Source organism: Lissotriton helveticus, chromosome 4_1 (assembly GCF_964261635.1).
Source record: "Lissotriton helveticus chromosome 4_1, aLisHel1.1, whole genome shotgun sequence".
NCBI classification, from domain to species: Eukaryota; Metazoa; Chordata; class Amphibia; order Caudata; family Salamandridae; genus Lissotriton; species Lissotriton helveticus.
Genome location: NC_136063.1, coordinates 1,100,474,103 through 1,100,500,117, shown reverse-complemented (window position 1 = coordinate 1,100,500,117; position 26,015 = coordinate 1,100,474,103). Strand labels below are relative to the sequence as shown.

At 49.9% G+C, this 26,015-nt stretch overlaps 1 protein-coding gene across 3 annotated transcripts in view; it reads left to right on the top strand.

Annotated features, from left to right (window-relative positions):
- Nucleotides 1-26,015, top strand: part of HJURP (Holliday junction recognition protein) — a 934,375-nt gene that overhangs the window by 886,886 nt on the left and 21,474 nt on the right. For all 3 annotated transcript variants that reach the window (XM_078687703.1, XM_078687705.1, XM_078687704.1), the window contains one exon: nt 2,660-4,206. In XM_078687703.1, coding sequence (XP_078543829.1) covers nt 2,660-4,164 — 1,505 coding nt within the window. In that variant the 3' untranslated portion in view covers nt 4,165-4,206. The remainder of the gene's footprint in view (nt 1-2,659; nt 4,207-26,015) is intronic.

Here is a 26,015-nt window from a genome sequence, read left to right as displayed (position 1 = left end):
CAGCCTTCCACATTGGGCAGTCCATCACCTTGCCAACCTTCTTCCCGCCACCGCATCCCTCTAAAGAGGAAGAGCGGCTCCACCGTCTGGACCCAAAACGTGCGCTCTCATTTTACTTGGATCGCACACGCCAGTTCCGGGTGGATGACCAACTCTTTGTTGGTTATGTGGGCGCTAAGAAGGGGAAAGCAGTGCACAAGAGGACCATCTCCCGGTGGATCATCTTGTGTATCCAGGCATGCTACTCCTTGGCCAGAAAGGAGCCCCCTGTTGGATTACGGGCTCATTCCACTCGAGCCACGGCGACTACAACTGCCCTGGGCCGGGGTGTGCCCTTACAGGATATCTGTCAGGCAGCTACGTGGGCATCGCTGCACACATATGCAAGACACTACTGCCTGGACAGTCAAATCCGGAGGGATGGCTTCTTTGGCCGTTCCGTCCTCCAGGACTTTCTGGTGTGATTATTGGTTCGCAGACCCACCACCGGGGTTGGTATTGCTGGGGTATCTATTTTAAGGTAAGGAATCTAATACTAACGTGTCTCTTTCAGATGCACAAGTTACTACTTGTGTAACGATATATCTGTAAGAGACATTAGTTAGTATTAGATTCCTTACCGACCCACCCATTCTCCCCGTTCTGCGAACCGATATCTAGGGTTAGGGTTGTCTCCCTTTCAGGGCCCTAGTTTCATTGGCACCAGTGTTGGTTTTTTACATGGCTCAGCGCTTCTGGTGCGGAAAAGCTGTGTCTAAGAACTGACATCAGCACGCGGAGGCGGCGTCTAAGTACTCCGACGACGTCATCACGACGCCGACGACGGACGCGGAGCCGCAGACGACGCCTACCGACGCACAAGGGTACTGCTACGCAAAAAAATTCCGGATCCAGTCTGACGCCTGGGGATATTCTAAGGTAAGGAATCTAATACTAACTAATGTCTCTTACAGATATATCGTTACACAAGTAGTAACTTGTGCGTTAAGCAAGGGTGTGTCGACCTATTTATAAACAGATTGGGGAAGGCTCTTTTAAATGATAATCATCTCTTCCCCCAAGTGACGGGACGACCTATACCCGCCTTTCTGTATGCAGATGATGCGGTGTTGATGTCCAGCACGCAAGTCGGACTCGAAAGGGTACATGATGGTTTCACCAATTTTATGAATTTAGGTCTAAGAATTAATTCTTCTAAGACTTTTATTATGCGTTGCTAAACTGCCATCACAAGACTTAAGGATGTGTTTGTGGCAGGGCAGAAGATTGAGGCCACTAAGAAATTTTCTTACTTGGAAATATTTTTTGCCTTAATTGACTCCTGGTCACAGGTTGTGTTGGAGAAAAAATTGACATTGCTACGTACTACCTCTGCCCTTAGTACTTTCGCAAAAAAAATAGGGAAAGGACAACCCGAGGAGCTCATTAAGATTTACAAAGCAAAATGTGTCTCAGCAGCAGTCAATGGGACTGGGGTCTGGCGGGCATTTGACTTGCTCCCCATCCAAAGGATTGAAAACTCATTTTTAAAGCATATTTTATCCGTCCCAAATGGTACCGCGGCCCGTATTTGCCATGCGGAGCTAGACCTACCTTTTTCTGATATAATTAAGCTCGAGCCTGTGCTGTTACGGCACAGACTCTGGACTAAGGAAGAGACAAAATTAAATAGAGATATTCTTCTGGATGTCTTGAAGTTGGATGGGGCCCTGAGGATCCCATGGATAAGTCAAGTCTGTAACTTCCTGCAAGATCTCGATCATTTATAATACTTTATCAACCCGAGAAATATCGGGAGAATAACTAGGAAGGAATTAAAATCAGAGGGCTTGACACTATTAGACTCTGCTAGAATGTCATCTGAAATGGCAAAACCCACTGTCCTACATAACCAGATGATCTTAACTTTTAATATTCAACCATACCTCGCTTTTGTTTCTACAGATTATGATAGGTACCTCCTCACTCGATTTCGTTTAGGAATCTTTCACAGACTAGTTACTTTTCCTAATGTAAATGACTGGTCTCATGGCCTCCAGTTATGCCCCTCTGACAACATTTCTGAACAAACCACGATTCATGTCATTCTCTTTTGTAGATGTTATACGCACTTCAGGAAAGTGTGGTTAGTTCCTGTGTTTAACGGTTTGGGCGGTTTGGGTTTCGCCCCTACTTGTTGTAATGCCTTTCTGGCATTACAACAAGTAGATAATGTGCATAGCCTTTTTAGAACGGTAATTTAAAAATAAAAAAGAAAAGGTTTTGAGTCTAAAAAAGCAAGTGTTTATTTAATCTGTTTTTAACTTTTGATTGTTTCTTTATCTCATGAATGTGGGATCTTAACTGGTATATGTAAATGAGCGAATATTTATATGAAGTTGTTTGAGATATATAGATTTTTGTTGTTAATATTGTTGTGCTTTTATGATTGTTTTCCACAATCGAATACATCTTTTGATTTGATATGTCTCATGGTCGCTTGCCGGTGCGCAGTGCAGAGCATACAGAGATGAATTTCTTTAGCCTACTGTCAGTAGCTTGAGCTGATTCGCATGTCCTAGAGTTGTTAATTCACGTGGTACTATTCGGCATAACAGACACGTTGTTAGTAAACACTCCCAAAAAATAAAAGGTAATTGCCTGTTTTGTTACTTTGCAGATTATCAGCATCAGAAGTTAAACAAAATGGAATCTTTAAGGAATAACAGAACATTCATGGTTATGGATTCACCTAATAGAAAACAAACGGGACATCTCAGCGATCAAAGTGAAATACATTCCCAAACCACTGGTTGTTCTGAATCTTTGGAACTTATAGACAAGCCGACTGTTGAGGAAATTGCAAGCGCCTCTTTTCAGGCAGCTCGTGAAGAACTGAACACATCATCAAAGAGCACTTACTCACTCGGGGATGTATACTCTGGATTAGTGAAGCGCATCGCCAGGTCCATGCTAGGACCTACGCCAAGGCCATCATTCCGCACTAGAAGAAACTCCTATAAGAGTAAATATGCCAAATCCATCATATGCAAACATAAGGCAACGGACTCAACTATTTTGAAGTCGAGTTTCAAGACAGCCAGTGAATGTAGCACCTTGGCCACCACGCACTATAGGACCAGGGCGCAGAGTCTTGAATATTCACCAGTTTATTTAAGTCAAAAGTATTTTCTTCCCACTAGCACCTTGGTTGCAAAACCTGATGAAATTGCGTGTTCTGATTCTTCCCATGAAAAGTCTTTTATTACCCCAGGTGAAGGATCAAGGACTTCTTTGGTTTCCGGTGGTAGTTCTTCAACAACCAGGGCAATTCTTATGCCAGAGGGGTTGTTACAAAATAGAAGGGAAATTACGAATCCTCCACCTCTGGATATAGATCACCAGTATGAGGCAGATTTGTGTGGGCCACACGCCGTCAAGAGAAAGACTGTAGGTGATAGGCCAGAGTATACTGATGTTCGTTGTCCAATAATCCAAGCCAGCACGTGCGAACATTCTCTTGCAGCAGCAGTTCCTTCAAATGCAGATAATCAGGCACATGAAATCTGTTGCAGTGAAAGCGCAGGGTGTCTTTGTTGTATGCATTCACAGAATTTGATTCAAAGTGCAACACACGCAACATTGGTAAACATTCCAGTTGTGTCTCAAAAAACGAATTTACCAGGAAATGAAGACAACATTCAGGCTGGCTTGCAAATGGCAAAGCACACCACGTGTAAGCCGTACTGCTCACCAATTCCTGATGGAGAAATTCAGCTTAAAAAATTTGATATCGCACAAATGTCATCAGTGTATTTAAACATTAAGAAAAACAGCTCTTTAAAGGATGAAAAAGAGGAAAGCAACTTCGATAAGATTTATAGAAAGTTGTGTTTAGAAAGTAATTCACCCGTGCCTGTTTTAAAAAAAGCATCTTCAGGCACGAAAACTCTGGCTTCGTCGGAAAAGTCAAACGAACTGATAAACTCACCCTTCTATAAGAGAGAGAAAAGAAACTCAGATGTTCACGGTGATGATCCCATAGTACCAAATGGGAAAAGATTAAAAAGCAGAAATGTAAACTTCAGTTCCAGTGTAATAGTTAACTACTTATACGGTGGGGTAAACTCGACTAACATAGAAAAGAGCCCAACATATCTACATTCAAATGCTAAATGGCTATAAGAATACTGCCCTCACCGTCAGCACAATACGCAGCACCCAACTGTAAGTACAAGATAATATACCTTAGTAATCTACAAACCATTGTTCATGAAGTAATTTAAATGCAACTCATACAGCCCTGCAATTCAAAGCATTAAGTAAGTGTGCACTAGAGTTTCATCATGTTAATACTTTGTATAAATGCTTGCGATGTTCCTTTCATGTTCGTTTAAAAATATGAAAAGCCTGAATTTGCAGCAGCACTGAAGACATGTTGCCTTATTGACTCCCAATAATAAGAGGTAACAAGAGAATACGTAATGGGCAGCTGTGTAATGTGGTCCAGTATTGCCATTGGAGGGTTCTGGTGACATAATAAACATGAGAGATATTACCACTTATTTGTTTCGCATTTATTTAAGGGTAGTTAGCTTGAAAATGCTGTTTCTTCAAAGTGCAGCTAGCAATGTGCACTGACTTGTGACAGAATCTTTGTTTTGTTTGCCTTTCTTGAATAAGCTGTTGATAAATCAGTAGGCAATGGTGAGTGTTACAGAATTTAGGTTAGACACCATGGCATCAGCATTTACAGCATAATTATAGATCTAACACATTCTCCGCCTAATTTTCTATTTTTGCTGATTGCACCAAAAATGTTTCTAGCTCAAATGGATGGGAATGAAAACGTGCCACGTAATCTGGTCCTCCATGCAGCATAATCTTACAAGTCATGACAAGATTAAAGCTGCCGGCCAGCAAAGGTAAATCCAAAGACTTCCTAAGTTATTTTTATAAAGGGGACAAAGCATGATGAAGTGCAAAGTGTAGTAGGTGGAAACATGATCACATCTACATGGAACAAAATCGGGGTCAAACGAGCTTCCCCGTGAATGGCCAGCCGGTGATGAGATAAATTAAGTCTAAATCATGTCAGAAGAAATCGATGATGGTTTGACATATCAAAGGTTAGATAAGTCTTGTTAAAAATGGGATTTCTGGTTGGCTAAGGTTAGCACCAAAGCCAAGCAGAAACCACCACTCTGGTCAGGATAAGGGAGTTACACTCCTAAAATAACCCTTGCTCACCTCTTGGTAGCTTGGCACAAGCAGTCAGGCTTATCTCAGAGGCAGTGTGTAAAGCATTTTCACATAGCCAACAGTAATACAGTGTAAGCACTACAAAAGGACACCACCCCAGTTTAGTAAAATATCCAATATTTTTATATACTTAAAACAAGACCAAAACGATAAAAATCCACAATACAGTACTTAAATATCTTCAGTTGCCAAAATAACTTTGAAACACAGTTCCTTGTTGTCGATAGCTCCGTCCGGGGCTATCACGGCGTCGTGACCAAACAAATCCAAACAGTTCTGGCTGATCGTGGGCCAGCTATGGTGTCGGGAAGACCCGCAAACAGTACCTTTCAGAAATGCAGGGCATCCATGACCTCTCTTTGAGATTCCGAAAACATGGCGTCCGCATGCGTCGGTTCCGGAGGTCGGTGCTGGAGTCGTTGGGGCCCTCGAAGTCACATGCATTGCAGATGAAACTCCTCTCTGGTGAAGTCAGGAGTGCTGGCGTCGGCAGGCATCGGGTGCTGCCGAAGTGCACCGGTGCGGTGTGCGTGCCCTCAGGTCGCGGTCCGAGCAGCGGCTCGGTGGCGGCGGCGGTGAGACCAGGGTCGCGGTGTGAGATTAAGGCGGTGCTCATCATGGTGCTGGCAGGTCACGGTGCAAGCAGCGTCGTAGTAGTTGCTGAAGCACTGTCGTCGGCTGACGAACGGGAGTCGGTGGCACTGGCGTCAGTAGGCCGAGGCTGCGAAGTTGGATGAGGGCGGAGCGTCGTGTAACTTTACGATCGGTGCCCTCAAACCACGGTGCAAGCAGCGGCGCTGAGTCCGGCGTGGAGCAGCGGTGTCGGGGATACCACGGCGTCGTCATGAAGCAAGGCAGTGCGGAGTGCGGTGCCCACAGGTCGCAGTTCGAGCAGCGGCTCGGTGGCGGCATCAGCAGGCGTCGCCGATGAGACCAGGGGTGCGGTGTTGCCGCGGTGCCCTCTGCGGTGCCTTCAGGACACGGAGTCGGCATCGTAGACGGCGTCGAGCTTGAAGTCTTTGCTGTTCCTGAGACTTCTTTAACAGGGGGCAAGCTCTACCTCAAGCCCTTGGAGAAACTCACAAAAGTAGATTGCAGAAAGTTCAGTCCAGTCCTTTCACTGCCCAAGGCAGAAGCAGCCACTGCAGGCCAACACAGCAAAGCACACAGCAAAGTGCTAGTCCCTCCTCACAGCTTTTCCGGCTCTTCTTCTTGGCAGTCTTCTTTATCCCAAAAGAGTTCTAAAGTCTTGGGGGATGGGCCCCAATATTTATACCAGCAATTCCATTGTCCTCTGAAGGCAGAGGGGCCTGGACCTAGTTCAAACCAGTTTGGGGTGCATTCTGCCAGTGTGCACCTTCCTCTTCTGTCAGTGTGGGCCAGGGTCTTCAGACGCACCACAGAAGGTGGAGTCAGCATTGTGGAAGGCAGACGCAGCCCTATTCAGACCCAGGTGCTACTCCTCCCACCCATCTATGTGTAGATGTGCCTATTCAGCCTGTGCTGACTCACCCTGTCTCCTGGAATCTCCCCCAGCCCCTGTCACTCACAAACCAGACAGACAATACACAAACTAGCAGAGGCAGGCTAGATGGTTAGGTCAGAAAATAACCACTTTCTAAAAGTGGTATTTTCAAATACAGAATGTTAAAACCAACTTCACTAAAAGATGCATTTTATCATTCTGAGTTCAGGCGTACTAAACTCGAATTTCTACCATGTTCCCTGAGTCAGTTAGGATTATAGGATTTTTATTTTTTATTTTTTTATTTCATTATTGATTTTATTCTTCACAAGGTACAGACCATGTTCATATAAAATACATTTCGCCCACATGACAAATGATACCATGAACATTCCAATTGTCAACTCAGGATTATATCCGTGTACGCTACCCGAGAGCTGTGTGCCACTTTAGACAAGGATTTGTTGTGTGGTAAACAAACTTTAACTAAACCCCCTTGTGACAGGGGGAACCAGGAAGACCAACAGGAGTGCCCCGGGGCCGCTACACCGACTCGACTTATGCTGACTCTGCTGACATCCGAGGGGCGGAGCTGGACAGGATTGAAAAAGCCAGAAACACTAACAGAGAGTGTGGGAGACCGGGGGAGCGAGGAGCAGGGTGGAGAACCACAACGCGAGGAAGACGAGGAAACACCGAAGAAGGAGACCGAGGAGACAGAGGCGGTAGGAAGTCGTGACGACGGCGAGAGGACCCAAAGAAGAACCGGGACCTTCCCCGTGAAAGGCCCAACGGACGGGACGGCCGTGACCCTGTCATCGGGTCCCGGCTTCAGGCAAGTTATCGGGAAGACCGGGTGCACCGTGGTGGGGTGGTGGCACGCTCAGTCAAGTTTCTCGGGTCTGTAAGCCCCCCCCTCCCGCCCCCCTTGACTGCATCGCTAAAATAAACGGAGCGGGAGGCATTCTTGGGATGGGCGTGCTGGAGACAGGATCCGGGGAACTGTTCCTGCCTCCAATGGGAAACTACTTGACTAAAAGTGCCCGGGGACAGTAAAGGCACACTATATCATATATATGGAGAAGCGTGGCTCAGTGGTTAGAGGCGGCAGACCCGGAAACTGAGATCGACCGTGGACCAGGGTTCGATTCCCCGCCTCGGCGGGTCTCGGGCTCAAAATTCCACGGACTCGACAATTCTCGCTCCGGTGCCTACTCGAATCACGGGGTCACACTCTGCAACTCTGGGCAATAGCTTGCTTAATCTCCACTACGGCCCCTCGCGGCGGGATGCCTGGCTTTCACCTTGTGGACACCCTGCCGGGGTTTCTCACAGGGGAATACCAGGACGGGTTCCCTAAGCAAGCGCCAGGATGCCCTTTGGGTGACAGGTTTGCGCTATATAAGTACACCTACATTTACATTTACATTTACATATCAGAGGTCCACAGCACAAATCACCCCCCCTATTTCCGGGAGGGCTGGAGGCATAAACCAAAAGTACATGGGAGCAGGGAGCATTAGTATTGAGGAAGGGAAAGAGGCACTGACCATCTCCTATTTTCTTTACCGAGGGGACGACCGGCGGGACAGTCCGTGGAATAAGAAAAGCGGCGGAGGCGGCAACCATTGGAGGGAGCAGACATCCCCAAGAACACAAACCAAGACAAAGGCCCTTACGTACACGGTGCATACCGCATCCCTTATCTGTGAACCCTAATAAAACACTTGCATAACAATCCAGTGCCTTGTCTGGTCTGTGGGGGCTTGACACCCCCCCCCGAACTTCCCCCCTGTCACCCCCCAACACCCCCCCTCCTCTTGCCGGTTCTATGCACCTTAGGTCCGATTATCTTAAGCGCCGTCTGGGGTCTCCATCTAGCTCCCTCCTGACTGTGGGTCTCTGTCCCAGTGGTGTGCATCTCATCCTGTGATACCTGTGTGGACTGTCTCTATCTCCTGTACTATCATTCCCCACGCCATCAGTACCTCAGTCCCATGCCCATGCCCCCTCGGCCTCCAGTGCCCATTCTCTCACATCCGTTCTCCAGCTTGCTAGCTGTGGCCGCTGCTGCGCCAGCCAGTGTATTGCTATCCGCCACCTAGCTATTATAAGCCCCAGCACCAGGAACCGTGACCTGTCTTTCATTTAGGGTTCCGGGGAATTAGTCCAAGGAGACATGAGCTTGCCTCCATGGTAATCGTCCAGCCGGTTATTCTATGCAGGTCCTCTAGGACCTCCGTCCAGTACAACTGAATTATTGGGCAGGTCCATACCATATGTGGAAAGTCCACCTGAACATAGCGACATCTGGGACATGCTTGATCCCTAGAGCTATCAATGATATGGAGCCCACTGGGCGAGAGGTAGGCCATATGTACTATACTATACTGTATTTGTTTGAATCTGTTAGAGCCCGATACTTTGTGTACGGTCTCATGGATTTTCTCCCAGTCCCGGGGCGTAAGTTCCTGCGGACACACCTGCTGCCACTGTTCTTCCACTTTTAAGGGTCCAAGTTTTTTATCCTCCCTCAGCGCCCTTTATAGATGGGTGACGAATTTCCGCGCTCCCGCCATTGCTATAATCGTTACCAGGATATGGGTGGGTCCTGGGGCCTCGGGGAATGAGGGCCATAGCTGCAGTGCTGTGGCCGCAATCTTGACATAATGTAGAAATTGCCCAGGTCCCAAGTCAAAGGTAGTCACCGCCTCCTGATAGGTAATGAACCTATTTTCTGGGTAGAGGTTGGACAACATTAGGCAGCCCCCGTCTTTCTATTTGTCAGTCGACATTACCCGTTCAATTTGAGCGCAGCACAGCAGAAGCCAGAGATCGGCGTCTGGGGCGAAAGGCCATTCTTGGACAAGTCTCTTAAGCACACCATTCCAGATCGTCGATAATAGTCGAATAAGTGGAGGACACGGCTCCCGAGACCCGTCTGCCCACCAAAGGAGTGCCCCCAACTGTCGTCCACCATACGTGTCCGACAGTAGGGCCCTTTCCCAGGAAGGGTCGGTGTCCAACCAATGTTATAGCATGCTGCAATTGCGATGCAAAATAGTAAAGTTCCAAGTCTGGAATTTCTAAACCACCTTTGCCCCACTTGCGTCTCATGACCTCCAGACTGACCCGGCACCATTTCCCATTCCATAGCAACTGTATAAGCAGTGCGTCTATTTTCCTAAATACCCGATGGGGAAGTTCAAAGAAGGATCCCTGCATCGTAAAGAGGCATCTAGGCAAATCCACCATTTTTATCAAGGCAATATTCCCCATCAGCGAGAGCTTGAGTGTAGGATTATAGGATGTTATAATCAAACTGCCCACTCTGGCCTATGAGGAACAGGTAGCCTTGCAATAGTGAAAAACGAAGTAGGCTGTAATTCACTATCCGGACATGCCACACAGACCAGGGCATGTCCTACCTTTTACATACAATGCACCCTCACATGTAGAAAAGGGAAAGTTTAGGGACTTGCAAGTGTGTGCACTTGTCAAGTCGACATGGCAGCCCCAGGCTGCACACAGGATCTGCAATGGCAAGCCGCAGTTACATTTTACGAGCTGTTTGCGTGGGTGGCACAATCCAGTGCTGCAGCCCACCAACAGCCTTTGATTTATAAGCCCTGGCACTCTCAGTGCACTTTACTAGGGACTGACACCTAAATCAAATAAGCCAATCATGGAAATTCCAATCCATAACACATTTTATACAGGATCACTTGCACTTTACCACTGATCAGCAGTGAAGAAAGTGCGCAGACTCATCACACCAGCAAAAACAGAGTCAAAACCGGGAAGTCAGAAAGCAAAAAGTCAGTGGAAACACGCCAAAAGATGTCAAGTCTAACAAGTCTTAATTGCAAATGTCATTTGTAATGGTACGTAAGCTCTAATGGAGCGTTTTGCCATTTCAGTATGTTCTCTCTCGTTTACTTTCCAAGACTAAAGTGTTTCTGTCTGTAACGCAACTGGTGCTCATGTAAAGCGCTCTGATACCTTTGTGTCAAGTTCGCGCTATATAAAACTCGGCGGGGATGGGGGGGGAGTCCGTGCCTTAGTCCATGACACATCACCATCCACTATGGAATCTGGATTGTTAAAAATTTCAGGCTGTTCCAAATTTCTAAAACATACTTTAATGTAATTTAACCAAGTTATACTACACCCTTGATCAAGGGCCAAGCAATCCTTTAATGTAGCTTTATAGCCTGCCATAGCAGGCTATACCCGCCATTATGGCCCGCTCCACTGTTTAAGGCGAGGGCCTTTACCAAGGGAGCAGCCCTTTAATGGCCGGTTCAGCCCAGCTACTGCGAGCTATAAAGCTTTTAAAACCTTATAAAGTCAGAATGTTCTAATTAGTTAAACAAAGGTGAAATCCCCTTGTGCTCCGTCAAGCCTTTGTCCACAACTTTCATTGTGAATGTTCTACAGTTACCAGCTGTCCGCAGGGTCATGGCTGTTACCTTTTGAACATTCACAGCAAGAGCTATGAAATGGGGCTGAAGTGAGCCTTTGGTTCCCCCTGGCTTGCCTGAACTGCTTTTTGTAGTTAGTTCAGCCAAGCCAGGAGCCAACCCAGGAGCTGAGCAGCATTCTCCCTCACTCCTACCGATGCTCAAGTGACTCTGAGCAAGGGAGGGGGAAGGCTCTGGTTTGCCCTGCACCGCATCTCTGCCTTCCACATTCCCCTGTCCACTCCATGTATTTTGGCGAGGCAGGGAAAGAGAAGGACAGAGTCTGTTTATTACAACTTTGAGATGTTGAGTGCAGCAGGCCTGTACCAGATCATATAGGCTACTGCCCCTACATTATCTTCAAGAGCTCTCAGCATTCCAGTGTTCTAAGATAAGTCAGGTAAGACTCTTTTCAGGTCCCAACTAAACAGATAGCCAAAGTATCAAAGGACGCATCTGCAGGATATCGGTCAAAAACCCAAACCCACGTTTCTCATGAGTAATATAGGATGAGGAGCTTTGAGGTAGACATAAAAGCCTTATCAGGAATTTGATTGCAGTTCCATTTAACACTGAGAGATTGGCAAAGCCCCCAATACTGCTTCCATAAGCTGCAATAGAAACACATCTGGCTTTGTAGATGTCCAGCATGACCTTAATAGATTTGTGCCCCAACCTGGTAGATAAATCAAAGACAGAAACAATACTCCTAGCAAGCCTATTTCGTTTGGCAAGAAACAAGGAGGATCAGGTCATCGCTGATCAAACAAAACTCTTACGTAGGGAGTGATGATGACACAACGGATATTATTGCTTTTAACATGAAAAGTTCTGGTGTTTCGTAAATCAAGGACCGATCACTATGATATGGGACTTAGCTAAATTAATGCTCAGGTCAAGGCAGTTCATAAGGTACACAAAATAATTAGGCAATAGCTCCAACCCCAGCGCTGTTCTAGAAATATGGACAACAGCATAAAGCAACGCTTGAATCCAGAAATGACCAATATTTGGCATATCTCTATCACCCTCAGCAAGAACCTTCTTCTGATGATTTATATATATATGAGAATAAAAACTGTGCCAAAATGCAGCCCGGTAGACTCTTCTGATTCAATGTAAAGTGCTCAGTGTATTAGCCAATAAGGAATTGAAGAAGACAAGCTAAAATGGAGATCACGCAACAGGGTAACTATATTGGTATCCACACCAAGTCCCAGTATAATACTCCATAATTGTTTGCTATAGACTCTGTCAAAGGAGGAGCTCAAATCCATAAAGGCCAAATGTATGACACCTTGCTTGTTAACTTTATATTTATTGATAATAAGATACAGGTTAAGACCTTGATCAACAATCCGAAGGCCGTGCCGAAAGCTGTACTGGACATCAGATAAAACTTTACAATCATCAGCCCAGGCCAATAACCTGTTCAACAACAAACACCCAAAATTTGTAACCACAGAACTAATCAAAGAAATTGGGCGAAAATTACTGCGATCAACACGATTCCCCTTCTTGAAGACAGGCACTGTCAGAGAGGTAGACCATGTTTTAGGTAAAGACTGTTTAACAACAGTATTAATATGTAAAGTAATCAGGCCTTATTCAAAGTACGCTCTTGGATAACATTGTAAACCTCATAAATAAAATTAATACGTACAGTAGCACCTTCAGACGCCGGGAGTAGAAATGAGCCAGAAGCAGAGATGGGCACATCATATGTTATGAGCCCTAGTGTACCCCAGTATAGGCCTAGGTAGCTGCACGACCTATCTGAAAGAAACAGTTAGTTATAGATTCCTTACCTTAGAATTACCCCCAGGCGTCAGACTAGATCCGGAAAGTGTTTTCGTCAGCAGTACCCCTGCACGGTCGACTCCGCGTTCGCCGGGATGATGTCGCGGTAACTACTTAGACGCCGCCTTCACGTGCTGACGTCAGTTCTTTCTTTTCCTGCACCAGAAAGCGCAGATCCGGAGAGAGCAGTACCTCCAGTCACTTCTTGGCTGATTTTTTTCTCGACTTTTGTCTACTTCATATTTTGAGTCCATCGACTCCTGGTACACGAGGGATGCCCGGCTTCAAGGCTTGCGGTTCCTTTAACCAACTGATGTCGGTGACGGATTCGCACCCCGTGTGCCTCTACTGCCTGGAGCTTGACCACGACCCCAAGTCGGGCTCCTACTACCGGACCATTGCCCGGAAGTCTTTGCGAGAGCAGTCCCGAAAGCTACTCGAGGCCCAGCAGTCAGCTCCGCGCCGTTCGAGGTCCCTATCGCGTAGGAGGTCGAGGGACTGGTCGATGAGCCAACACCATTCTTCATCCACATCTTTGCACTCGGGGTCAGGTAAGTCAAAGCACAAGAAGAAGTCTAAGAAGAATTGTCGCTCTTCGACTTCTCCCCATCAGTCGCCCGACGCGACGAGGTATGTGGGTGGTGCGGCTCCACGTGCTGAGCCCGTAGGGTCGCTCCTGGTTTCCCTCACTTCCCGGGACCGGAAGTGACCCCTGCCCTGCTACGTCAGTTTTACGAAGCAATGCACGCCATCTTTGGGCAGCCAGACTCCACCAGCGTGCCTTCGGGCCCCGCGGACTCGATTGGGGGCTTCGACGCCACAGGGTCTCCTTGGATCCAGGCCTGGATCCGGATCGGCGCCAGTCAACCTTGTTATGCCTCCCCCGGCGCCAATTCCACCGGCACCGCAGCCGGCGTCGGCTGTGTCCCCAGCCGACGTCGACCCCGGCCTCCACCTGGAGGTAGACACGGAGCCGGACGGGCGTAGACGAATGCAGGATCCTGCTCTGATTGGTATTTTTGTGCCCCTGTTTTACCCTGGCTCTTTGAGACGAGATTGGCAGCCAGAAGAGGGTGAGGAGGACTGGGAGGGGTCTGGGGACCCTTTAACCGACCAGTTAGGTTATGAGCAGGACTGGAGAGAGGAACTGGGGGAAGCCAGTGGTCTGGATACCTCCCCAGACCTTAGCATGTTGTCTCCTTATACCGTGGCTACAGAGGAGGGAGCGTCATACAAAGTGGTGTTGCGTAGGGAGGCCGAGGCTCTCCACGTAGAGCTATCTACGGTGGCAGTCAGCACTAACCTCCTGTCAGAGGTGCTTCTACCTGCAGCAAGCTCTTCGGAGCTCCTTCTGCCATTTAATGAAGCCCTCACGGACAACCTTTTGGGCACCTGGTCCAGGCTGAACACAGGGGCTCCTGTGGAGAGCATGATTGCCCGACGCCACTGCCTGACCCCGGGCGACCCCTCTTTGCTCTCCCAACACCCCACCCCTGAGAGCTTGGTAGTCCAAGCCTCCACCTCCAGAGGCGCATTCCCTAACGCACCACTCAATAGGGAATCCAAAAAGATGGGCCACCAAGGAAAGAAAATGTTTTCTTCCTCCAGCTTGGGACTGCATGTCTGTTGGCCCGTTTCACCCACTCCGTGTGGGATACTGTAGCGCAGGTGCTGCCCCATTGCCTGGAGGAGGCCCAGGCCATGCTCTCCCGTGCAGTTGCCTACGGGAGTGACACAATGAAGTTTACCATCCGCTGTGGGCTGGATACCGCTGACTCACTAGGCAGGACAATTTCCACGTCGTTAGCCCTACGTCGCTAAGCTTGGTTGAGGTTGACTGTTTTTTCGGGGGATGTCCAATCCACTCGTATGGACATGCCCTTTGATGGCCCTCGCCTTTTTGGCGACAAGGCAGACAATGCGCTAGAGCGGTTTAAGGACTCTCGAGCTATGGCCAGGTCCTTGGGCCTCTCCACCACCCGCTCTGCCCAGTCTGCCTTTCTCTTCTTTTTTGGCTATGAAAGGGGTGCCCCGCCAAGTCCCACCCAGGGCCACAGGCTGGCACAAACTGTTCAGCTTCTGCGTGCCAGGGACAGGGGAACCAGCGCTGTGGTTATCGGGGCCTGCGGGTGGGCCAGTCCACCACAGCCCCCTCTGCTGCAGCCTCCAACCCCTCCTAGTCTGACCTTTCAGGGCCACCAAACGCTAGTGGGTGGCTGGATTCGCCATCAACTCCCCCAAGTCAAGTACACTTGTAAAGGGCATGGCTATCCTCCAACGGAGGTGTCACGGCGGTGACACCCGAACCTGCAGAGGAAGGAGAGAGAAGAACTGCATGTTAGGGGCAGGCAAAAAGCCAGGTCTTCAGCGCTTTCCAAAATGCTTGTTCAGTCTCTATCTTCCAAAGGTGGACCGGCAGAGAGTTCCACAAGGATGCAGTTCTCACTGAAAAAGCTCTGCCCCCAATCCTGGTTTTATAGAAGCGAGGGATCCAAAGAAGTTGCTGTTGGCATTTCCGGAGTCACTGACGCAGGAATAGCGGGCCCCTATCCCTGGTTGCTCTAAAGGAAATGGTAAGTGCCTTAAACTCTATCCTTTTAAGGAGAGGCAGCCAATGAAGGCTCCTCAGGTGGGAGGGAGATGTTCATATAAAATACATTTCGCCCACATGACAAATGATACCATGAACATTCCAATTGTCAACTGAGGATTATATCCGTGTACGCTACCCGAGAGCTGTGTGCCACTTTAGACAAGGATTTGTTGTGTGGTAAACAAACTTTAACTAAACCCCCTTGTGACAGGGGGAACCAGGAAGACCAACAGGAGTGCCCCGGGGCCGCTACACCGACTCGACTTATGCTGACTCTGCTGACATCCGAGGGGCGGAGCTGGACAGGATTGAAAAAGCCAGAAACACTAACAGAGAGTGTGGGAGACCGGGGGAGCGAGGAGCAGGGTGGAGAACCACAACGCGAGGAAGACGAGGAAACACCGAAGAAGGAGACCGAGGAGATAGAGGCGGTAGGAAGTCGTGACGACGGCGAGAGGACCCAAAGAAGAACCGGGACCTTCCCCGTGAAAGGCCCAATGGACGGGACGGCCGTGACCCTGTCATCGGGTCCCGGCTTCAGGCAAGTTATCGGGAAGACCGGGTGCACCGTGGTGGGGTGGTGGCACGCTCAGTCAAGTTTCTCGGGTCTGTAAGCCCCCCCCCCGCCCCCCTTGACTGCATCGCTAAAATAAACGGAGCAGGAGGCATTCTTGGGATGGGCGGGCTGGAGACAGGATCCGGGGAACTGTTCCTGCCTCCAATGGGAAACTACTTGACTAAAAGTGCCTGGGGACAGTAAAGGCACACTATATCAGAGGTCCACAGCACAAATCACCCCCCCTATTTCCGGGAGGGCTGGAGGCATAAACCAAAAGTACATGGGAGCAGGGAGCATTAGTATTGAGGAAGGGAAAGAGGCACTGACCATCTCCTATTTTCTTTACCGAGGGGACGACCGGCGGGACAGTCCGTGGAATAAGCAAAGCGGCGGAGGCGGCAACCATTGGAGGGAGCAGACATCCCCAAGAACACAAACCAAGACAAAGACCCTTACTTACACGGTGCATACCGCATCCCTTATCTGTGAACCCTAATAAAACACTTGCATAACAATCCAGTGCCTTGTCCGGTCTGTGGGGGCTTGACACCCCCCCCCCCCGAACTTCCCCCCTGTCACCCCCCAACACCCCCCCTCCTCTTGCCGGTTCTATGCACCTTAGGTCCGATTATCTTAAGCGCCGTCTGGGGTCTCCATCTAGCTCCCTCCTGACTGTGGGTCTCTATCCCAGTGGTGTGCGTCTCATCCTGTGATACCTGTGTGGACTGTCTCTATCTCCTGTACTATCATTCCCCACGCCATCAGTACCTCAGTCCCATGCCCATGCCCCCTCGGCCTCCAGTGCCCATTCTCTCACATCCGTTCTCCAGCTTGCTAGCTGTGGCCGCTGCTGCGCCAGCCAGTGTATTGCTATCCGCCACCTAGCTATTATAAGCCCCAGCACCAGGAACCGTGACCTGTCTTTCATTTAGGGTTCCAGGGAATTAGTCCAAGGAGACATGAGCTCGCCTCCATGGTAATCGTCCAGCCGGTTATTCTATGCAGGTCCTCTAGGACCTCCGTCCAGTACAACTGAATTATTGGGCAGGTCCATACCATATGTGGAAAGTCCACCTGAACATAGCGACATCTGGGACATGCTTGATCCCTAGAGCTATCAATGATATGGAGCCCACTGGGCGAGAGGTAGGCCATATGTACTATACTATACTGTATTTGTTTGAATCTGTTAGAGCCCGATACTTTGTGTACGGTCTCATGGATTTTTTCCCAGTCCCGGGGCGTAAGTTCCTGCGGACACACCTGCTGCCACTGTTCTTCCACTTTTAAGGGTCCAAGTTTTTTATCCTCCCTCAGCGCCCTTTATATATGGGTGACGAATTTCCGCGCTCCCGCCATTGCTATAATCGTTACCAGGATATGGGTGGGTCCTGGGGCCTCGGGGAATGAGGGCCATAGCTGCAGTGCTGTGGCCGCAATCTTGACATAATGTAGAAATTGCCCAGGTCCCAAGTCAAAGGTAGTCACCGCCTCCTGATAGGTAATGAACCTATTTTCTGGGTAGAGGTTGGACAACATTAGGCAGCCCCCGTCTTTCTATTTGTCAGTCGACATTACCCGTTCAATTTGAGCGCAGCACAGCAGAAGCCAGAGATCGGCGTCTGGGGCGAAAGGCCATTCTTGGACAAGTCTCTTAAGCACACCATTCCAGATCGTCGATAATAGTCGAATAAGTGGAGGACACGGCTCCTGAGACCCGTCTGCCCACCAAAGGAGTGCCCCCAACTGTCGTCCACCATACGTGTCCGACAGTAGGGCCCTTTCCCAGGAAGGGTCGGTGTCCAACCATGCTATAGCATGCTGCAATTGCGATGCAAAATAGTAAAGTTCCAAGTCTGGAATTTCTAAACCACCTTTGCCCCACTTGCGTCTCATGACCTCCAGACTGACCCGGCACCGTTTCCCATTCCATAGCAACTGTATAAGCAGTGCGTCTATTTTCCTAAATACCCGATGGGGAAGTTCAAAGAAGGATCCCTGCATCGTAAAGAGGCATCTAGGCAAATCCACCATTTTTATCAAGGCAATATTCCCCATCAGCGAGAGCTTGAGTGTAGGATTATAGGATGTTATAATCAAACTGCCCACTCTGGCCTATGAGGAACAGGTAGCCTTGCAATAGTGAAAAACGAAGTAGGCTGTAATTCACTATCCGGACATGCCACACAGACCAGGGCATGTCCTACCTTTCACATACAATGCACCCTCACATGTAGAAAAGGGAAAGTTTAGGGACTTGCAAGTGTGTGCACTTGTCAAGTCGACATGGCAGCCCCAGGCTGCACACAGGATCTGCAATGGCAAGCCGCAGTTACATTTTACGAGCTGTTTGCGTGGGTGGCACAATCCAGTGCTGCAGCCCACCAACAGCCTTTGATTTATAGGCCCTGGCACTCGCAGTGCACTTTACTAGGGACTGACACCTAAATCAAATAAGCCAATCATGGAAATTCCAATCCATAACACATTTTATACAGGATCACTTGCACTTTACCACTGATCAGCAGTGAAGAAAGTGCGCAGACTCATCACACCAGCAAAAACAGAGTCAAAACCGGGAAGTCAGAAAGCAAAAAGTCAGTGGAAACACGCCAAAAGATGTCAAGTCTAACAAGTCTTAATTGCAAATGTCATTTGTAATGGTACGTAAGCTCTAATGGAGCGTTTTGCCATTTCAGTATGTTCTCTCTCGTTTACTTTCCAAGACTAAAGTGTTTCTGTCTGTAACGCAACTGGTGCTCATGTAAAGCGCTCTGATACCTTTGTGTCAAGTTCGCGCTATATAAAACTCGGCGGGGATGGGGGGGGGAGTCCGTGCCTTAGTCCATGACACATCACCATCCACTATGGAATCTGGATTGTTAAAAATTTCAGGCTGTTCCAAATTTCTAAAACATACTTTAATGTAATTTAACCAAGTTATACTACACCCTTGATCAAGGGCCAAGCAATCCTTTAATGTAGCTTTATAGCCTGCCATAGCAGGCTATACCCGCCATTATGGCCCGCTCCACTGTTTAAGGCGAGGGCCTTTACCAAGGGAGCAGCCCTTTAATGGCCGGTTCAGCCCAGCTACTGCGAGCTATAAAGCTTTTAAAACCTTATAAAGTCAGAATGTTCTAATTAGTTCAACAAAGGTGAAATCCCCTTGTGCTCCGTCAAGCCTTTGTCCACAACTTTCATTGTGAATGTTCTACAGTTAACAGCTGTCCGCAGGGTCATGGCTGTTACCTTTTGAACATTCACAGCAAGAGCTATGAAAAGGGGCTGAAGTGAGCCTTTGGTTCCCCCTGGCTTGCCTGAACTGCTTTTTGTAGTTAGTTCAGCCAAGCCAGGAGCCAACCCAGGAGCTGAGCAGCATTCTCCCTCTCTCCTACCGATGCTCAAGTGACTCTGAGCAAGGGAGGGGGAAGGCTCTGGTTTGCCCTGCACCGCATCTCTGCCTTCCACATTCCCCTGTCCACTCCATGTATTTTGGCGAGGCAGGGAAAGAGAAGGACAGAGGCTGTTTATTACAACTTTGAGATGTTGAGTGCAGCAGGCCTGTACCAGCTCATATAGGCTACTGCCCCTACATTATCTTCAAGAGCTCTCAGCATTCCAGTGTTCTAAGATAAGTCAGGTAAGACTCTTTTCAGGTCCCAACTAAACAGATAGCCAAAGTATCAAAGGACGCATCTTCAGGATATCGGTCAAAAACCCAAACCCACGTTTCTCATGAGTAATATAGGATGAGGAGCTTTGAGGTAGACATAAAAGCCTTATCAGGAATTTGATTGCAGTTCCATTTAACACTGAGAGATTGGCAAAGCCCCCAATACTGCTTCCATAAGCTGCAATAGAAACACATCTGGCTTTGTAGATGTCCAGCATGACCTTAATAGATTTGTGCCCCAACCTGGTAGATAAATCAAAGACAGAAACAATACTCCTAGCAAGCCTATTTCGTTTGGCAAGAAACAAGGAGGATCAGGTCATCGCTGATCAAACAAAACTCTTACGTAGGGAGTGATGATGACACAACGGATATTATTGCTTTTAACATGAAAAGTTGCTATATGGTTGTATCTATACAAACCGAATAAAGCATTTTGAAACTGAAACTGAAACATGAAAAGTTCTGGTGTTTCGTAAATCAAGGACCGATCACTATGATATGGGACTTAGCTAAATTAATGCTCAGGTCAAGGCAGTTCATAAGGTACACAAAATAATTAGGCAATAGCTCCAACCCCAGCGCTGTTCTAGAAATATGGACAACAGCATAAAGCAACGCTTGAATCCAGAAATGACCAATATTTGGCATATCTCTATCACCCTCAGCAAGAACCTTCTTCTGATGATTTATATATATATGAGAATAAAAACTGTGCCAAAATGCAGCCCGGTGGACTCTTCTGATTCAATGTAAAGTGCTCAGTGTATTAGCCAATAAGGAATTGAAGAAGACAAGCTAAAATGGAGATCACGCAACAGGGTAACTATATTGGTATCCACACCAAGTCCCAGTATAATACTCCATAATTGTTTGCTATAGACTCTGTCAAAGGAGGAGCTCAAATCCATAAAGGCCAAATGTATGACACCTTGCTTGTTAACTTTATATTTATTGATAATAAGATACAGGTTAAGACCTTGATCAACAATCCGAAGGCCGTGCCGAAAGCTGTACTGGACATCAGATAAAACTTTACAATCATCAGCCCAGGCCAATAACCTGTTCAACAACAAACACCCAAAATTTGTAACCACAGAACTAATCAAAGAAATTGGGCGAAAATTACTGCGATCAACACGATTCCCCTTCTTGAAGACAGGCACTGTCAGAGAGGTAGACCATGTTTTAGGTAAAGACTGTTTAACAACAGTATTAATATGTAAAGTAATCAGGCCTTATTCAAAGTACGCTCTTGGATAACATTGTAAACCTCATAAATAAAATTAATACGTACAGTAGCACCTTCAGACGCCGGGAGTAGAAATGAGCCAGAAGCAGAGATGGGCACATCATATGTTATGAGCCCTAGTGTACCCCAGTATAGGCCTAGGTAGCTGCACGACCTATCTGAAAGAAACAGTTAGTTATAGATTCCTTACCTTAGAATTACCCCCAGGCGTCAGACTAGATCCGGAAAGTGTTTTCGTCAGCAGTACCCCTGCACGGTCGACTCCGCGTTCGCCGGGATGATGTCGCGGTAACTACTTAGACGCCGCCTTCACGTGCTGACGTCAGTTCTTTCTTTTCCTGCACCAGAAAGCGCAGATCCGGAGAGAGCAGTACCTCCAGTCACTTCTTGGCTGATTTTTTTCTCGACTTTTGTCTACTTCATATTTTGAGTCCATCGACTCCTGGTACACGAGGGATGCCCGGCTTCAAGGCTTGCGGTTCCTTTAACCAACTGATGTCGGTGACGGATTCGCACCCCGTGTGCCTCTACTGCCTGGAGCTTGACCACGACCCCAAGTCGGGCTCCTACTACCGGACCATTGCCCGGAAGTCTTTGCGAGAGCAGTCCCGAAAGCTACTCGAGGCCCAGCAGTCAGCTCCGCGCCGTTCGAGGTCCCTATCGCGTAGGAGGTCGAGGGACTGGTCGATGAGCCAACACCATTCTTCATCCACATCTTTGCACTCGGGGTCAGGTAAGTCAAAGCACAAGAAGAAGTCTAAGAAGAATTGTCGCTCTTCGACTTCTCCCCATCAGTCGCCCGACGCGACGAGGTATGTGGGTGGTGCGGCTCCACGTGCTGAGCCCGTAGGGTCGCTCCTGGTTTCCCTCACTTCCCGGGACCGGAAGTGACCCCTGCCCTGCTACGTCAGTTTTACGAAGCAATGCACGCCATCTTTGGGCAGCCAGACTCCACCAGCATGCCTTCGGGCCCCGCGGACTCGATTGGGGGCTTCGACGCCACAGGGTCTCCTTGGATCCAGGCCTGGATCCGGATCGGCGCCAGTCAACCTTGTTATGCCTCCCCCGGCGCCAATTCCACCGGCACCGCAGCCGGCGTCAGCTGTGTCCCCAGCCGACGTCGACCCCGGCCTCCACCTGGAGGTAGACACGGAGCCGGACGGGCGTAGACGAATGCAGGATCCTGCTCTGATTGGTATTTTTGTGCCCCTGTTTTACCCTGGCTCTTTGAGACGAGATTGGCAGCCAGAAGAGGGTGAGGAGGACTGGGAGGGGTCTGGGGACCCTTTAACCGACCAGTTAGGTTATGAGCAGGACTGGAGAGAGGAACTGGGGGAAGCCAGTGGTCTGGATACCTCCCCAGACCTTAGCATGTTGTCTCCTTATACCGTGGCTACAGAGGAGGGAGCGTCATACAAAGTGGTGTTGCGTAGGGAGGCCGAGGCTCTCCACGTAGAGCTATCTACGGTGGCAGTCAGCACTAACCTCCTGACAGAGGTGCTTCTACCTGCAGCAAGCTCTTCGGAGCTCCTTCTGCCATTTAATGAAGCCCTCACGGACAACCTTTTGGGCACCTGGTCCAGGCTGAACACAGGGGCTCCTGTGGAGAGCATGATTGCCCGACGCCACTGCCTGACCCCGGGCGACCCCTCTTTGCTCTCCCAACACCCCACCCCTGAGAGCTTGGTAGTCCAAGCCTCCACCTCCAGAGGCGCATTCCCTAACGCACCACCCAATAGGGAATCCAAAAAGATGGGCCACCAAGGAAAGAAAATGTTTTCTTCCTCCAGCTTGGGACTGCATGTCTGTTGGCCCGTTTCACCCACTCCGTGTGGGATACTGTAGCGCAGGTGCTGCCCCATTGCCTGGAGGAGGCCCAGGCCATGCTCTCCCGTGCAGTTGCCTACGGGAGTGACACAATGAAGTTTACCATCCGCTGTGGGCTGGATACCGCTGACTCACTAGGCAGGACAATTTCCACGTCGTTAGCCCTACGTCGCTAAGCTTGGTTGAGGTTGACTGTTTTTTCGGGGGATGTCCAATCCACTCGTATGGACATGCCCTTTGATGGCCCTCGCCTTTTTGGCGACAAGGCAGACAATGCGCTAGAGCGGTTTAAGGACTCTCGAGCTATGGCCAGGTCCTTGGGCCTCTCCACCACCCGCTCTGCCCAGTCTGCCTTTCTCTTCTTTTTTGGCTATGAAAGGGGTGCCCCGCCAAGTCCCACCCAGGGCCACAGGCTGGCACAAACTGTTCAGCTTCTGCGTGCCAGGGACAGGGGAACCAGCGCTGTGGTTATCGGGGCCTGCGGGTGGGCCAGTCCACCACAGCCCCCTCTGCTGCAGCCTCCAACCCCTCCTAGTCTGACCTTTCAGGGCCACCAAACGCTAGTGGGTGGCTGGATTCGCCATCAACTCCCCCAAGTCAAGTACACTTGTAAAGGGCATGGCTATCCTCCAACGGAGGTGTCACGGCGGTGACACCCGAACCTGCAGAGGAAGGAGAGAGAAGAACTGCATGTTAGGGGCAGGCAAAAAGCCAGGTCTTCAGCGCTTTCCAAAATGCTTGTTCAGTCTCTATCTTCCAAAGGTGGACCGGCAGAGAGTTCCACAAGGATGCAGTTCTCACTGAAAAAGCTCTGCCCCCAATCCTGGTTTTATAGAAGCGAGGGATCCAAAGAAGTTGCTGTTGGCATTTCCGGAGTCACTGACGCAGGAATAGCGGGCCCCTATCCCTGGTTGCTCTAAAGGAAATGGTAAGTGCCTTAAACTCTATCCTTTTAAGGAGAGGCAGCCAATGAAGGCTCCTCAGGTGGGAGGGAGATGTGGTGACGAAACGGCACATTTCTAATAAGTCTGGCTGCCGCATTTTGAACAACCTGCTGTGTATAGGTCAAATAGGCAGGAAGACCCTGGTACAGGTTATTAGCGGTCTAACCTTGATATCACCATGGCATGGACTACAGTCTTCTGACAATCCATGGGGTGGAAGTGTAAAAATTTCCGCAGGGCTTTTAATTTCCAAAAGCAAGCTGAGGAGACTTGGCAGATCTGAGCTTTACCGGAAAGGTGAGAATCAAATTTAAAGCCAAGATTTCTAGCCACCTCAACTGGGGTAGGAGGGGGATTCAACTCCAAAGGCCACCAGAGATCAGAGGAAGGAGGAGGGGCTTGATTGAAAAACAACACCTCTGTTTTTTCAGTATTTAATTTGAGGCTGCATTCCGTCATCCAGGTCGAGATATTGACTAGACAGGTCTTAAAGTTATTGAATGCTGCATCTGAATGCTCTAGTGAACACCAGCTGAGTATCATCAGCATAGGAGACAACTTTCACTCCCCATAGCTCAACAAGGGAGGCCAGCGGGGCCAGATAAACATTGAACAGGATGGGACTCAGGGCAGAACCTGGGGGCACCCCGCACACCAGGAGTTTAGGAGTGGAGACGTAAGGGTGCAGATAAACTTGCTTAGACCGGGCCGAACCGAGGGGCGTGGCCAAGATGGCGGCGGAGTAGGACGTGCTTTAAGTCCCCTCCGGCGCCGGGCCTTCTATAGCCTTGTTAAGCACCGATCCCGGGCTCATTCACAGCCCCCTGGAAGCGCCTGTAACTGCTGGAGGCCGTGTGTGACCGTCAGCCCCGAGCTGACAGCAGAGGTGCCCTCGGAGCGGCACCGGACCTGGAGCCGGCGCATCACGAGGTCCGGGCGCGGCGCTGTGGGCCTCGGGGGACTGCGGACCGCTGGAAGTGAGCTGCCACCCGTGGCTGCCTTGGAGGGCTGATAGGGATCACCCGGAGCCGCGGGTGAGATCCCGGTCCCGCCTACAGATTGACCGCGTCGGCAATTCCCGACTGCCGGAGGCTACGGAGCCTGGACTGCTGCAGGACCCACCTCTCGGCTTGAGGTGTACGCGACCCCGGGGCTTGCGGCCTGGTGACTGAGGCGGACTGGAGCCGGCGACGGGACGAGAGGAGGTGCTTTGGCTGACCTGGGGTGGCGGAGACTTACCCCGGACATCTCGACAGCTCCTGGCCGAAGCGCGAGGGTTAGAGTCGGGAGAGGAGCGGCCCGGGCCTCCCGGCCACACGGATTACGCCGGCCCGAGGACTGCGGCCTAGTTGCCGCGAAGTAGCGGAGCGGGCGCTGCGGCCCGCCCTACTGTCGGCTCCCGGTACCAGCGGAGTTTCTGGGAGCGATGCATGGTCTTGGTGCGCCGCAGGCCGTGGCATAGCTGGATGAGCCGAGGCCGCGTGTGCTCGCTGGGGACCCCTGACCTACATGGCGGACTGCTGGCGGGCTGGTCGGCCATCTTGGAGTGCGCCTTCCTTCCACCCCCGAAAGGTACGGTGAGTTAGTCCGGGTGCTGGGGACCCAGCATCTCAGCTGTGACGACCGCTCCTGGACGGCGCTTCGCTGAAGGATTGGAGGCCTTGGACATTGGAGCTGGGCCCAGAGGCTCACGGAGATGCGGGCCTGAGTCGCTAGTGCTGCTTGACCTGGGGGTCGCCTGGTCTTCGGGCTCCTCCCTGTATTGCGGTACAGCAGGCGTGTGGCGGCCGACTGCGGAGAGGTGACGCCGGGTGATATCTGGACTGCAGACTTCAGCGCAGGCTCCGTGGGATAGACGGAGGGCGCGTGGGCAGTGTCCTGGACTGGGACAAGGTGCCTGCTGGGAGGTGACTCCCTGCGTCGGACTGGCTTCTAGGAGGAATAAAGGCGCGACGATGTCCTCCTCGCAGCGCAAGGGGAAACCCGGCAAGGATGGCCAGCCCAAGGGACCCCAACAACCGGCATCACCGGGACCTAGCGCGTCTTCTGGGCACTCAGACGATGAGGCCCCTGCTACCAAGGCCTTCATGACGGAACTTTTCACATCTATAAAAGAGGACATTTCTGAGCTCCGTACTCAACTGGCGTCGGATCTCCGTGAGGTACGCAGAGATGTAGACAGCATAGGGGAGCGG